General features: G+C 44.5%; 1 protein-coding gene across 2 annotated transcripts in view; it reads right to left on the bottom strand.

Annotated features, from left to right (window-relative positions):
- SETX (senataxin) overlaps positions 1 to 12649 on the bottom strand; it is a 66034-nt gene that overhangs the window by 22169 nt on the left and 31216 nt on the right. For both annotated transcript variants that reach the window (XM_028714964.2, XM_028714963.2), the window contains exons 7-10: positions 8710 to 8881; positions 6467 to 6557; positions 2598 to 6005; positions 530 to 632 (exon numbers count right to left, since the gene is read on the bottom strand). In XM_028714964.2, coding sequence (XP_028570797.2) covers positions 530 to 632; positions 2598 to 6005; positions 6467 to 6557; positions 8710 to 8881 — 3774 coding nt within the window. The remainder of the gene's footprint in view (positions 1 to 529; positions 633 to 2597; positions 6006 to 6466; positions 6558 to 8709; positions 8882 to 12649) is intronic.

Raw genomic sequence — 12649 nt, 5'->3', positions numbered from 1 at the left:
ATTTGTATGACCTGATAAGAACAGTTTTAGAGACATATAAAGCAATCAAGGTGTTGAGATAAAACAGGCATACCACTCCTCAATCCCTGTTTTGTTTTGGGGGTTTTTATGAAATAGCGTTAGTTTTTTATTTATTTAATCCTTTACAGCACCTGGAGTTCAGTTTGCTTGGGTCATGGGCATGGGATATTGGTTTATTTTATTTCCCAAAATTTATACCCACCCACCTCAAGGTTTAATACTTCTTTTATACACAAGATATAAAACAATAAAATTATTGGTATAAACCTTTCTTTTTTAAAAATTCAGATCAGTGCAAAACTGAAAATGGTCTAAAACACCCATCAACATGTGTGGGCAAAAAAAGCAAAAATTATGCAGGCAGAAAGAAGTATAATAGCACTTGTCTGCTTACCCCAGCAATCTCGCCTTTGCTAAACAAGCATTTGCTATCTACTTCAACCACTACTGAAAACAGAACCAAATTTTTACTGCCTGTTTGTTTATATGCAGTGAAATTCTCACTCACCTGTAAAATCTGCTTCATTTGTGTCCAGACTGAAGTTCAGCAAAGTTAAATGGAAATTCCTTTTGTCTTTCCATTTCTGGTTCTCTATCCAATCTTGTGCCACCTTACAAGAAAAAGCAAGCTTTGGCTTAACAGCAGCTATGAAGAGTGCTCTTCCATCCACTAGACTTTACAAAGGGGTGATCCAGACATCAATGCTTTGTGTAAGTGAAAAATTAATTCTTGGGCTCTTCCACCCTGAGGAGTTGTGTCCCCACCCAACACCACCATGAAGGCCTTTTGGTCTCAATGGACGAGTCTAGAGCTCACGGATGACATACTATACAGATAATGGGTAGAAACCACTGGGGCTGGGCAAGGTGGCAGCTAGTTGTGTCACAGAATCATAGAGCTGGAAGGGACCCTGAGGATCATCTAGTCCAAACCCCTGCAAATTTAGGAATATGCAGGTGTCCCATATGGAGATCAAACCTGCAACCTTGGCATTATCAGCACCACACGCTAACAAAGCTAAAGAAGCTGGGGCACTCTGGTGTAGCAAAGACCCTTGGGTAGAATAAGGGAGAAATTCTAGTTGGTCAGGGGCAGGCAGGCTGTAGAGAATTGGTTCCAAAGGTGTGGTGCCTGCATCAACCACCAGTGGAGTCGGGTCCTGGGCAAAGTGGCTCCACCACTGTAGCAAACATAACCACCTGGAGTTCAGCAGAGCTAGAAGAGAGGGTTTATACTACATGGAAGAACCAGGAGGCACAGGAATGTACCCTGGAGAATAAACCTCTGAATTTGTTGTAAAATGAGATTTATGAGGGATTTATTAAATATGATCGAAAGTCATCACATCAGTGGCTGTTAAAATAAAGGATTAAGATCGGAATTGTGGAACTTGGACTAATTAAGAGAATTGGTGCAGGACCAAGGAATGACATCAACTCCTGATAGCCGGAACATGGGAAGTCGTTCAAAAATGTTTAATTTGGAACTGATTAATTGGCTCTTTTGATTGTATTGTGATTTGGCATGATTTGGTATTGCATTAATGTGGCCTACATTGGATTGTTATTAAAAATTAATAAAAAATAATTTAATAAAAAGAAAGTAGTATGATACTGATTTAAATGTATGGTGAAGATGTAGCCTAAGTGGAATTGCAGTGGAGGTAGGAAGGGAAGAGGAGAGGAAAGAGAAAAATGGGGCATTCTGTTGCTAACTCTGGTCCTGTCCACTGCTGGCATGCAGCAGCTCCCAACCACCTCCAATGCACTTCCTGAAGGGTCCACCAACTAAGGTATGTATTCTCCTTACAAGTGTGTCTTCTTAAAAAGACTTCTTTGTACAGAAAATGCTGAATATAAAGCTATGGAACTCTAGACTGTCCAACCTGTATTTGCACATGCCCAAGAATGCACTTTAAAATAGCACACCAGTGGCACTGTGCACCAGCACAATTATCCCACATTACTTCTACTATAGCATGGAACAGTTGGCAGGACCGTGGGACCAAAGGGACATTTTCCACCTTTGGTGGGAATGCCCGCAAGTCATTCTGGTTTGGGATCAAGAAATACCTGTTTAAATTTTCTTTGATAAATATGTGGGCAGAAATGATTAAGACTTTTTGCTCCAAGGAATGTTAAACATGGGTGCTGGCAGCAGCCTAGATTTCCGTAGTTCCAACAATGGAAAACATTACAGAGCTTGAATATTTCTCCATGGTGTAAAAAGCCTAAATTATGGGTCTGCAAGGGGAAGGAGGACCCTGAACATTTTTACTCCGTTCAAAGATGGACATGTAATGATCTTTCCTTACACCAGAGAAATATGTCATGATTTAAAGTTGGGTGTCATTACTTCTTATGGTGGTTCTTCTATCTGCCTTGACTTGTTTTAGATATGTCAAGTTATTATTATATTATTGTTGTTATTGTTCACTTATTCTGCTTACATAACGGTCTGAAAATCAATTAAAAATGTGTTTCTTTAAGCCAGGTGGGCCTCCCTGAAACTAGCCAAAAGACTCCAGTTAAAAGTGGCCACCAGACTACAAAGAGCTGAGGGAGACTTTACTTACTGTTTCAAAGGTATTTAGCATCATTAAGGGGAAGAAAGTATTGAAGTAGTCATTGTAATTGTTAAAAGTGGCTGGAACAGAAGTCATAACAGACTGGAGGAGGTAAGCTGGTGGCCCAAACTGACTGAACTGTGCAAACATGTCATAGTTCCACTTCAGGATTTCTCTGCTAAATATGGCAGGACTTCTCTGCTGGGCATTCACGCTGTTTGCTTGTGTGAAGCGTGGATTCATTTCATGCCAGGAAACAGGTCTGCAGGCAGGCAGCACCCCACCAGTATACACATTGGAGTTATTTTGCACATTTAGCAACTGAGGGACGTTGTTCGAATTCTGTGGTTGGAGAATGCTGTTCGGCATGGGGATTTGGGACTGCAATCCATTCCCCTTTGAGGTGGGGGGCATGAAGGAATATGATTTGCTCTTTGGAACTGCTGGGGGCTTTGGGATGCTCTCGAGCTCCTTGGTGAGGTTTGTGTTCCGGGAAGAAACGCTGAAGATTTTCACCGTGGAGAGCCTAGGGGGTGCAAAAGTCTTGGCAGACGCATTGTCTTGTGGGCCACCAGCAGAACAGCTTGCGCCGTGAGCCTCTGCTTCAGCTGCTCTTTTAGAACCTGCTTCCTTGCATATCTCATTAGCATCCTGTAGTGGGCTTGCAGATACACTGACTTCCATGTGTGTGGGGTTACTGCCACTTTCTATTTGTGAACACAGCTCCATGTCCACTGGATCGGACTGTGTAAGAAACAAGTTGTCATCTTCAATGTTCTCATTCAATTGTGGCTCTCCCTCTTTCAAAGCCACATCCTCATCACAAGAGCTAGAGGAGGAATCGGTAGAAGTCAAGGGATTGGTTTTACTAGCTGTAGCTTCAAGGATTGAGGAACTTGGGTTTCCTCTTTGAGTGTGCTGACCCTTCTCTCTCTCTTTAGGCCTTGCCTGCCTATAGAACTGAAGTTCTTGGCAAGAAAGCATTTTTCTATTTTTAGTAGTTAGGTGTGAAGCATTTATTAGTTGTGATGTTCTTTTCTGTGCAACATCTACCCTGCCAGCAATTTCCCCATGACGACGCAACTCAGCAAGACTGTCCTGTGTGCGCTGAGATAGTTCAGCTGCTCTACGGACTTTCTTTGACAGGCCAAGATTCTCTGTCAGTGAGGTTGGGGGTGGAAAATGGTGGACTTTGGCAGGTGGCACCACAGCAGGAGTAGATCTTGCTGGTTCTGCCTGTGGTGGTGCCTTCTTTGGCTGAATAGTAGATTCTTTGACAGCAGATGCTGACTCTGAAGGAGCAGTAGGTGCTGATGGATCTATGTGTCTGGAACACCCTGCATCCATCCCTGTGGAAGTCGAGCAACACATTGCATTTCTGCTGCTAATGTTGACCTTCTGAGCCGGTGTATGTGGCTTTGTTTTAGTTTCACTGTTTTGCACATGGTCCTCTTTTGCTTCTTCAGTGGCATTAAACCAATGAGGGTTCGACTCATAACCCCAGTAATTTATTTCCAAGTCAGTGGCTCTGTGGCCATTGTCTGTCTCCACTAAAAGGTTCTCCTCCTCTGTCGGTTCCTCATTAGTTTGGCTGTCCTGCCACTCTGAGTAAATTTCAGCTTCTGATTCGAACTCAAACAACTGTGATTCATGTTCCGCATTTGTTGGTGAGGAATTCATTGGCTCTTGCCCCTGTGCACTGGATTGCTTCTCATGGCACACACATGTTGTATCGTTTCTGCTCTCTCTACTAGTGTTCCCTTGGTTTTCATCCTCTTCTGAAGAATCAGAAATAATAATTGTATAGCTTGGTCCCTTTGCTGCCTTAGAAGGGCAGTCTTCACTGGAAGACTGAGATTGAACAGAGCCCATGCCTTTCTTGCTGCTTTCCTGCCTAGAGTCAATGGGGAAACTAGTTTCTTTGGTGTAAACAGTGAAGGTGCCTTTATTGAAGTCTATGTTAATTTGGGGATCTGTTGCTGTGTTAGTTGAAGTGACAGCGACAGCTGCGTCAAATTCATTCCTCTGATTCCTCACCACAATGTCAAGTGGCACCGTCTCCTTCATGTCATCACTGCTGCCTTCTTCAGAACCAGACTGCCCTGTTTCAAAACCCAAAGCCGTATCCTTGCACTTATTTTTCATACAGGCTGACAGACTAAGAAAAGACTTGCTTGAGCCTGCCCCCGATTTGCAGAGCAATGGATCTGATGTGTTGCCAGCGCTACCTGCAACAATATCACTCTTTGGCCCTTCCTGGCTTTTCCTTTGGTCTCTAACTGACTGTTCCTCCTTTGTTTTTGACTCCAGCATGGTGCTGATTCTATACTTATCAAAAAGATGTCTCAACCTCTCCTTGAAGTCGGGTATCAGAGGTCTCAGAGGTTTCCTTTGGCTTGTAAGGTCATTCTGATCAACACTTTTCTCCAAAGCATCACTGCTGTCATCATTCTTTGTCATCAGAGGACTGGAAGCTCTGGGTCTCTCCACCCCTGACCAGATGTTCTCAACCTTTATGTCTATCCCTAGTGTCTGGTGACAGCTCATGGTTTTTTGAACATACGTGTATCTGTTTGCTAACATGGAGCCCTCTTGTACTTGGCCTTCTTGGCAGACTTCATCCTTCCTTGCTGCTGACAAGTGAGGTGGGTGCTCATTACACATATTCACTGGATGCATGTCTTCCTGTCTTTCATTTACACCAATGGGAAAGCTCTCCACGATGGGGGAAGAAGGTCCTGATTTCATCCACATGGTCCTTATGATATGCTTCAGAGTACTCTGCAATTCTTGAGTCTGCTTGGGACTCAGCTCCAAGTTCATGCGGTTACGGAGAAGCAAGTTGAGTTCAAGAAAGAACTGCTTACAAACGGGAGTCTTCACATCATGTAAGCCTTCCTTCAGGATATTACGAATCAGTTTCATGCAGAAAGACTGCACAGACTCTGTTTCCAGAGATGGTGATGTAGCTGTGCTTATTAAGCAGCTCCTGGCCGCCCTTCTCTCAATGCCAGCCATGAACACTGCACGTGGAAGCTTGGCCCATGCTACCACTGTCCGCACCCATTTTTCCGCGCTGACCCACAGAGAACTCAGGCACTTTTTCTTAAGGTGGAGTTGAATCACGATCACCAGGACCCAAATAAAGAACTGAGATACTTTGTCATAGGATTCAGCAGAGTTCTCAGAGACATCCGTTTTTAAACACAGGTGGCTCACAACCTGTACGCTGTAGCCAATCCCCAGCTCCCTGAGGCCCATAAGGGAGTGGATGAAAGGGATAAGCCATAGAAAAGTGCTGCTGTGCAACTGTATGTCTTGGCCAAAGTCAGCCTGGAATGCATCAATTAATGTTTTCATATCTTCATACAAGTCAGGGAAGTAATTAGGACAAGCAGCAGATTTCTGCCCGGTAACCTGAAACAAGAAGTCACTGTTTTAACAGCATGTTCTCCATTCCGCTGCCACCACCACCACCACCACCCCGCATTTACAGATGCCATCCTCACATGATTTTACTATGACAGGAAAGGGGGTTTGTTGCGCTTCAGATGTTGCTGGACTCAAAATTCCATCAGCCTCAGCCAGCATGGCCAATGATCAGAGACGATGGGAGTTGTAGCCTAGCATCATCCAGAGTGCAACAGGTCTACATTTTTTAATAAAAAAAACCAAAGTTTTCAGGAGGCTGAATTCTGTTGCCAGTAAGAAACCACCCTTCAAACGAACACCAGGATCCAGCCTTTGAAAATGAAAAGTGTTTGTTCTAGAGGACAGATGTGGTTTGATTCTTCTCTCCAGCTATACTCTGGAGCTGCCCCCATAACCATATTTCAACCATGGAAGGAGACAATAAATTAGATCAACATGCAAGGTACCTTCTGTGGCTTTTCTAGGCGGTAATCATACACCAGTTGGCTGCAGGTGACCATTTCATCTTCACAATCTGATAGTGGCACAGATCTAGTCCTTTGAAAACATTAAGAAAGCAAAGCATTTAAGCCAAAAGCTATTTATTTAAATGTGTAGTTTACATCATTCTTAAAGCTCACGACTGCTGGGGGGGGGGAGAGAGAGAACAGAACAGAAGAATATGTAATCAAGGTCAGTGTTATTTCCTCCTCTGACCCTGAGTCCCAAAGACTATGCAGATAATTATAGTGTTACATTTGTCATAAAGAGTACTTAAATTGCTCTCAGACTTAAACTAACTGCCTTAGTGAAAGCTAATTCACTTAAGCCAGAGCAATCAGGATTTCACTCAAATTTAACTCTAAACCACAGATGGTTGCAAAGAAGAAATCTCCATTTTTCTTCATCTTGTTTGAATCCACTTTGAGCCTTTAGGACTCCATATTATGTATCCAGCATATGTGTATGAAGATTAACTAAGCTCTTCTAGTAAGGAAAAAAACACTGTATTTAACTAAGAGGTTATGTGCACCTGGTACAATGAGGGAACGAACTCTGAAGGAAAGTAAGCAGATAATCAGTATGGCAATAGTGAAAGGACTGCTAAGCATAGCAGTACTTATATTTAACCTGATAAATGAATCACAGATAATGGAAAACAGATGTTGATAAACAGCTAATAAGAGAAATTACTCAAAAACACCCTTAAAAAAGGTTACCCTTAAAAAAATGTATAATAAGATGAGGAGGTTGAGATGGGCTAAACAGAAGAGCAAAAGGATCTCTGGTTGGTCTAGAATGGTGTCAATGAGTTGTAACTGTGATGGGAAAGTCTGCTGTAATCCTATGACTGGTGAAGTAGAAATAACGTTTGAAAGCCCCAAAACGCAGTCTTCTCCAGTATTTTTTAAGAGACTGACCCTAAGTACATTTGTACTAACAAAGGCCTACTTTTCAACTGAAGCCTGTGTCTCTGGGGAGTTCAGTGGAGGGCGACCTCTGGTCAAACTCCTCTACTAATTTCTTTCCAGAGTTGGAACCCAGCTCAGCTGACTAACCACAGCTTGCTTTGGTTGATTCCAATCTGGCACTAAAATTTCTTGTAGGTTTATGAAACATGGCTTGTTGTAAGCTCTGTAGAAAGAAACTGGTTTGCTTGCTCATCTGTGAGACAACCTAAGGCACGTTGGAACAAACCATAGTTCACATACACACCATGGAGGCACCATGATTTGTAAATGCAGGAAAGACAACCTCACTAAGTCATAGGCTCCTTAAGTGGCTTTGGAAGAAATACCACAACACCCACAAAATGGGCATGAGCAACATAGCTCATCCAATGATGTTAGATGGAAACTGTTCCACTGATATATTTTCTGCAGGAACCACATTTCATAAAATTAATAGGTGTCACAATACATGAACACAACACAAATCCAATCAAGAAACTCATGATTAAAATCAATGTTGTAGTTAACTTTTTACAGATAACCATCCCCACAAAACACAATATATTTATAAAAACTAGTATTAGAACTAAAACAAAAACAAATTACAATTTAAACAGTGAGTGAGTTTTATTGGTAGGTATTTTAACTGGAACACTTGAAAATATTTTAAGCAAAGCCTTTAACTGATTTGCAGATAACATTTAAAAGGTAAAGGTAAAGGTACCCCTGCTGGTACGGGCCAGTCTTGACAGACTCTAGGGTTGTGTGCCCATCTCACTCTATAGGCCGGGGGCCAGCACTGTCCGGAGACACTTCCGGGTCACATGGCCAGCGTGACATCGCTGCTCTGGCGAGCCAGAGCCGCACACGGAAACGCCGTTTACCTTCCCGCTAGAAAGCGGTCCCTATTTATCTACTTGCACCCGGGGGTGCTTTCGAACTGCTAGGTTGGCAGGCGCTGGGACCGAGCAACGGGAGCGCACCCCGCCGCGGGGATTCGAACTGCCGACCTTTCGATCGGCAAGCCCTAGGCGCTGAGGCTTTTACCCACAGCACCACCCGCGTCCCTAGATAACATTTAACCTATATCAATTATGTTTAATCTTAATCCAGTGGTAACTAATATAGTTACATGTTGATGGACAATTCCCATCAGCCCCAGCCAGAACGGCCAATTGCTCAGCAAGAATTGAAGGATATCACACTGGCTTCCAAAATGCTGTATTATAAAAACAGTAATAAAAGGATAAAGGACTGACCTCTTGCACCTTTGGCGAATATTCTCTATTTCTTTATTATAACTCACACTGTTGTTAATAGTTTGAAATGCCTCACTTGGATCAATGTGCTGCCCCCACACTTTGGACCCAAGCTTATCCAGGATCACCATGAAGCAGTGGAGTGCAGGCCAGAAGGGACTGTTACTTTCATCTGAAACAGACAAGTCAAAACACGCTGAGATGGGAAATAATATTTAGTCAATGAAAACACGTAAATTAAAAAATGAAAATGTTGAGTACATGAGGGGGAAAAATAAAAACCCAGTATCAAGCAATACAGGAATTGCCATAAAATCAGTGAGCAAGTTTGTATTCAAATTATGTTTTACTCAGAGTAAACTTCAAATGAAATGAATGAACCTGGCTAAATTAAGGAACTGGCTTGATGCTGAATCCATGGGCAACCTATAGTCCCTGCAAGTATTTCATGCTGCCTGCTGCAGCTGATCAACTGTCCTCTGGCAGCAAAATTTTGCTGCCTAGGGAGGTGGAATGCCCACATGTTTGGAGCAGGAGAGTACTACTGTATTAAACTGAACTGAGGAGAGAGTGTTTCAACACCAAACTAGAATGTACAGTGATGCCCCGCAAGACGAATGCCTCGCAAGACGGAAAACCCGCTAGACGAAAGGGTTTTCCGTTTTGGAGGTGCTTCGCAAAACGAATTTCCTATGGGCTTGCTTCGCAAGACGAAAATGTCTTGCGAGTTCCTGCAGGGTTTTTTTCCTCCCCCCCACTTTTTCCCCAAGCCGCTAAGCCGCTTATCAGCTGATCCACTAAGGCGCTTAACAGCTGATCGCTAAGCCGCTTATCAGCTGATCCGCTAAGCCGCTTAACAGCTGATCGCTAAGCCGCTTACCAGCTGATCTGCTAAGCCGCTTAACAGCTGATCTGCTAAGCCGCTTATCAGCTGATCCGCTAAGCCCGCTAAGACGCTAATAGCGCTAATCCGCTAATGGGCTTGCTTCGCAAGACGAAAAAACCACAAGACGAAGAGAATCGCGGAACGGATTCTTTTCGTCTTGCGAGGCACCACTGTATTCAATTAGAGAAAATACTAAAAAACAGTGTATGCATGCAACCACACAGCCAACTATGCAAACTACCCCAGGGTGCATAGGATCCCCTCCAACCCCCTGCAGAAACTGGACCTTCACTGGTGTTCCTGTTAGGATATTTCCGTTCCACCTTAAGAGAGAGAGCAGGCTTGTGAGTCACAGAGTCTGCGTATTTCCTGTTGAGGATGTTTATGTTTGCTGTTTCCTTTCGATTTCAGTCGGTCGGAGTCACTGACTCAGAACGGTCATGTTTTTCCTTTGTTCTGTTCAACGCTAAATAAAGTCTGTAAATTATGCTCTCTTCTGCGGTGCAAGCTTTCTGGCTGTGGTTTCTGCTGATAAAGAACAGTGTGCACAAGCCTGGAATGTGGCAATCTATTTCTGAGGCTTTGTGTCGCTAACTGCTGGATCTGCCTGGCTACGGGAGATCGATGGACGTTCGGCAGCCGGCTTGGGGCCATGATGGACAATATCTCCCTGGCAGTTTCCCAACAACAAGGTTTCGGGCCCAGATTCACAGCACCTACAGGAGAGTACAGCTGCAACAGACTGCGTTTGAGAGGTATGTGAAAAGCGAAAGCAGCGAGAGCGGAGGCTTTTCTGTTTACCTCAACAAGGAGCCTTTGAACTCCGGCAAGGCTTAATTGGCCTGGGAGCCAAGCCAGGGAGTTCGTGATTAATGGGCTGCCGAGATAATAAGTCTTTGAAGGCATAAAGACTTGGGCTCACGTAAAGACCTGAGATGGATCTTTTACAATCCTCAGAAGTAGCTCCGTGTCCACCGAAGCTAAATGGCCACAACTATCAGACCTGGGCAAGGTACTGTGAGGGCCAGATGAGAAGGCTTGGAGTGTGGAATACCATTTCTGAGAACCCCCCAGCCCCTGTGACAGATGAGTGGAAGGCACAGGATTCGAGAGCCATGGGGATAATTTTGCTCTCAGTAGCTCCTGAAGAGTTAATCACCTTGGCTGGCAAGGCAACTGCCCGTGAGATGTGGGACGGGCTTAAAGCCTGTCATCTCCGACAAGAGGCTGGGTCTGTGTTGCTTTATTTCAGAAAACTGCACAGGAAGCGTTTAGAGCCAGGGGAAGATCTTAGAGCCCACGTTTTACATTTGCAGCATCTCAGACAGGAATTGACTCAGAGAGGTTTCAATATGCCTGAGTCACTGTTTGCAATTCTCATCCTGGACTCCCTGGATGAAAGCTATCATGCCGTGGCAAGTCAGCTGGCGACCCTCCCAGCACAAGACCTCACTGCTACAAAGGTCTTGGCGACTTTGCAAAACGAATATGATAGAAGGAATGCAGCTGAGTCGGCTTGTGCGCTTCAGGGGGAGCAAAGTGGGACAGCATTCCAGCCTCCAGGGGGAGCCAAAGCGTTGGCAGCTGTGAAGTGCTGGAACTGTGGGAACCAAGGTCATACTCAGAGGTTTTGTCCAAAGACTGGAAATAAACAAAAGAAAAAGCCTGCAGGTGGCCCGAAGCAGAAGGGGGGTGGAAAGCCCGCGCCAGGGAAAAACAAAGCGATGTTTGCTGGCACAGCTTCACCAAAGGCTAAAGGCACGTCTGCTGGCCAGGAGCAGCAGGGGGGCAAGCTGCAAAAGCCCAAGTCAGTGGAAAACAAGGGTTTGCTTGCTGTAAAGACTGCTCCAACAGCCAAAGGCAGGTTTATTACCGATTCAGGTGCCAGCCGCCATATTTCGAAGGATCGCCACCTGTTTATCTCCTTCAAGCCTCAGGAAGGTGAGATCCACCTGGCTGATGGAAGGACGTTGCAAATTGCAGGAGAAGGGACTGTGAAACTTGCAAGTTTGCATACAACCATCAGTAATGTTCTGTATGTTCCTGGAGCTGCAAGCAATTTGTTGAGCGTCCCGCAGCTTACTGGACGTGGTTTTCAGATTTCCTTCAAGAGGAGCGTCTGTGTCATCAGTAAAGGCAAAGAGGACTATTTGCATGCAAAGTTTATGGATGGTTTGTTCCATATAACTTATGATGACACTGCTGTTGTATCTAATGCTGATTCTTGTTGTGTTGCACAAACTAACAAAGTTCTTCATGCAGGTTGCATTCATGAAGCGCATCGAAGGTTTGGTCACCTCTCCTGGAAGGCACTGGCCAAGATGCCAGAGGTGGTTGAGGGTTTGAACATCAAACCCTGTAAATTTCACATGAAGTGTGTATCTTGTGCAGAGAACAAGGTGAAGGTTGCTCCAAAAGGCAAAGAGTCTAGCAGGCAGGCTTCCAAGCCCTACCAGCTAGTGCACGCAGACCTGGTTGGGCCACTTACGCCCTCTTTAGGAGGAGCAAGGTTCTTCATGGTTCTAATTGATTCTTTTTCTAGGTACATTCATGTGTTTTTGCTCGAACAGAAATCGCAAGCGTTTCCGAAGTTTAAGGCATTCTGTGCTTGGTTGGAGAATGCTCACGGTAAACGTATTTCCTGTCTGTTTACCGATCGGGGCGGGGAATTCACTTCTCAGCAGTTTGAAGCTTTCCTGACTGAGAAGGGAATCCAGCATGACATGTCAACCCCCAGATCGCCATGGATGAATGGGCTTGCGGAGAGAGCAAATCAGACATTGCTGCAAGGAATGAAAACCTTGTTGCATGATGCCAATCTCCCTGATAAGTTTTGGGGGGAGGCTTTGGGGAATCTGGTTTACTCCTATAATCGCAGATTGTCATCACCCATTGGTTGTACCCCCTATGAGAAGATGTTTGGCAAGAAACCCAACACCAAACACATGAAAATTTTTGGTTCTGACATGTGGGTACGCACCTCACAAACCAACAAGCTTGGGAAGCGTGGGGCACATGGTTTGTTCATGGGGTACGAAAAAGGTGCATACAGGG

Source organism: Podarcis muralis, chromosome Z, assembly GCF_964188315.1.
Source record: "Podarcis muralis chromosome Z, rPodMur119.hap1.1, whole genome shotgun sequence".
Classification (NCBI taxonomy): domain Eukaryota; kingdom Metazoa; phylum Chordata; class Lepidosauria; order Squamata; family Lacertidae; genus Podarcis; species Podarcis muralis.
The sequence above is the reverse complement of the archived record's forward strand: the minus strand, read 5'-3'. Positions and strand labels throughout refer to the sequence as shown.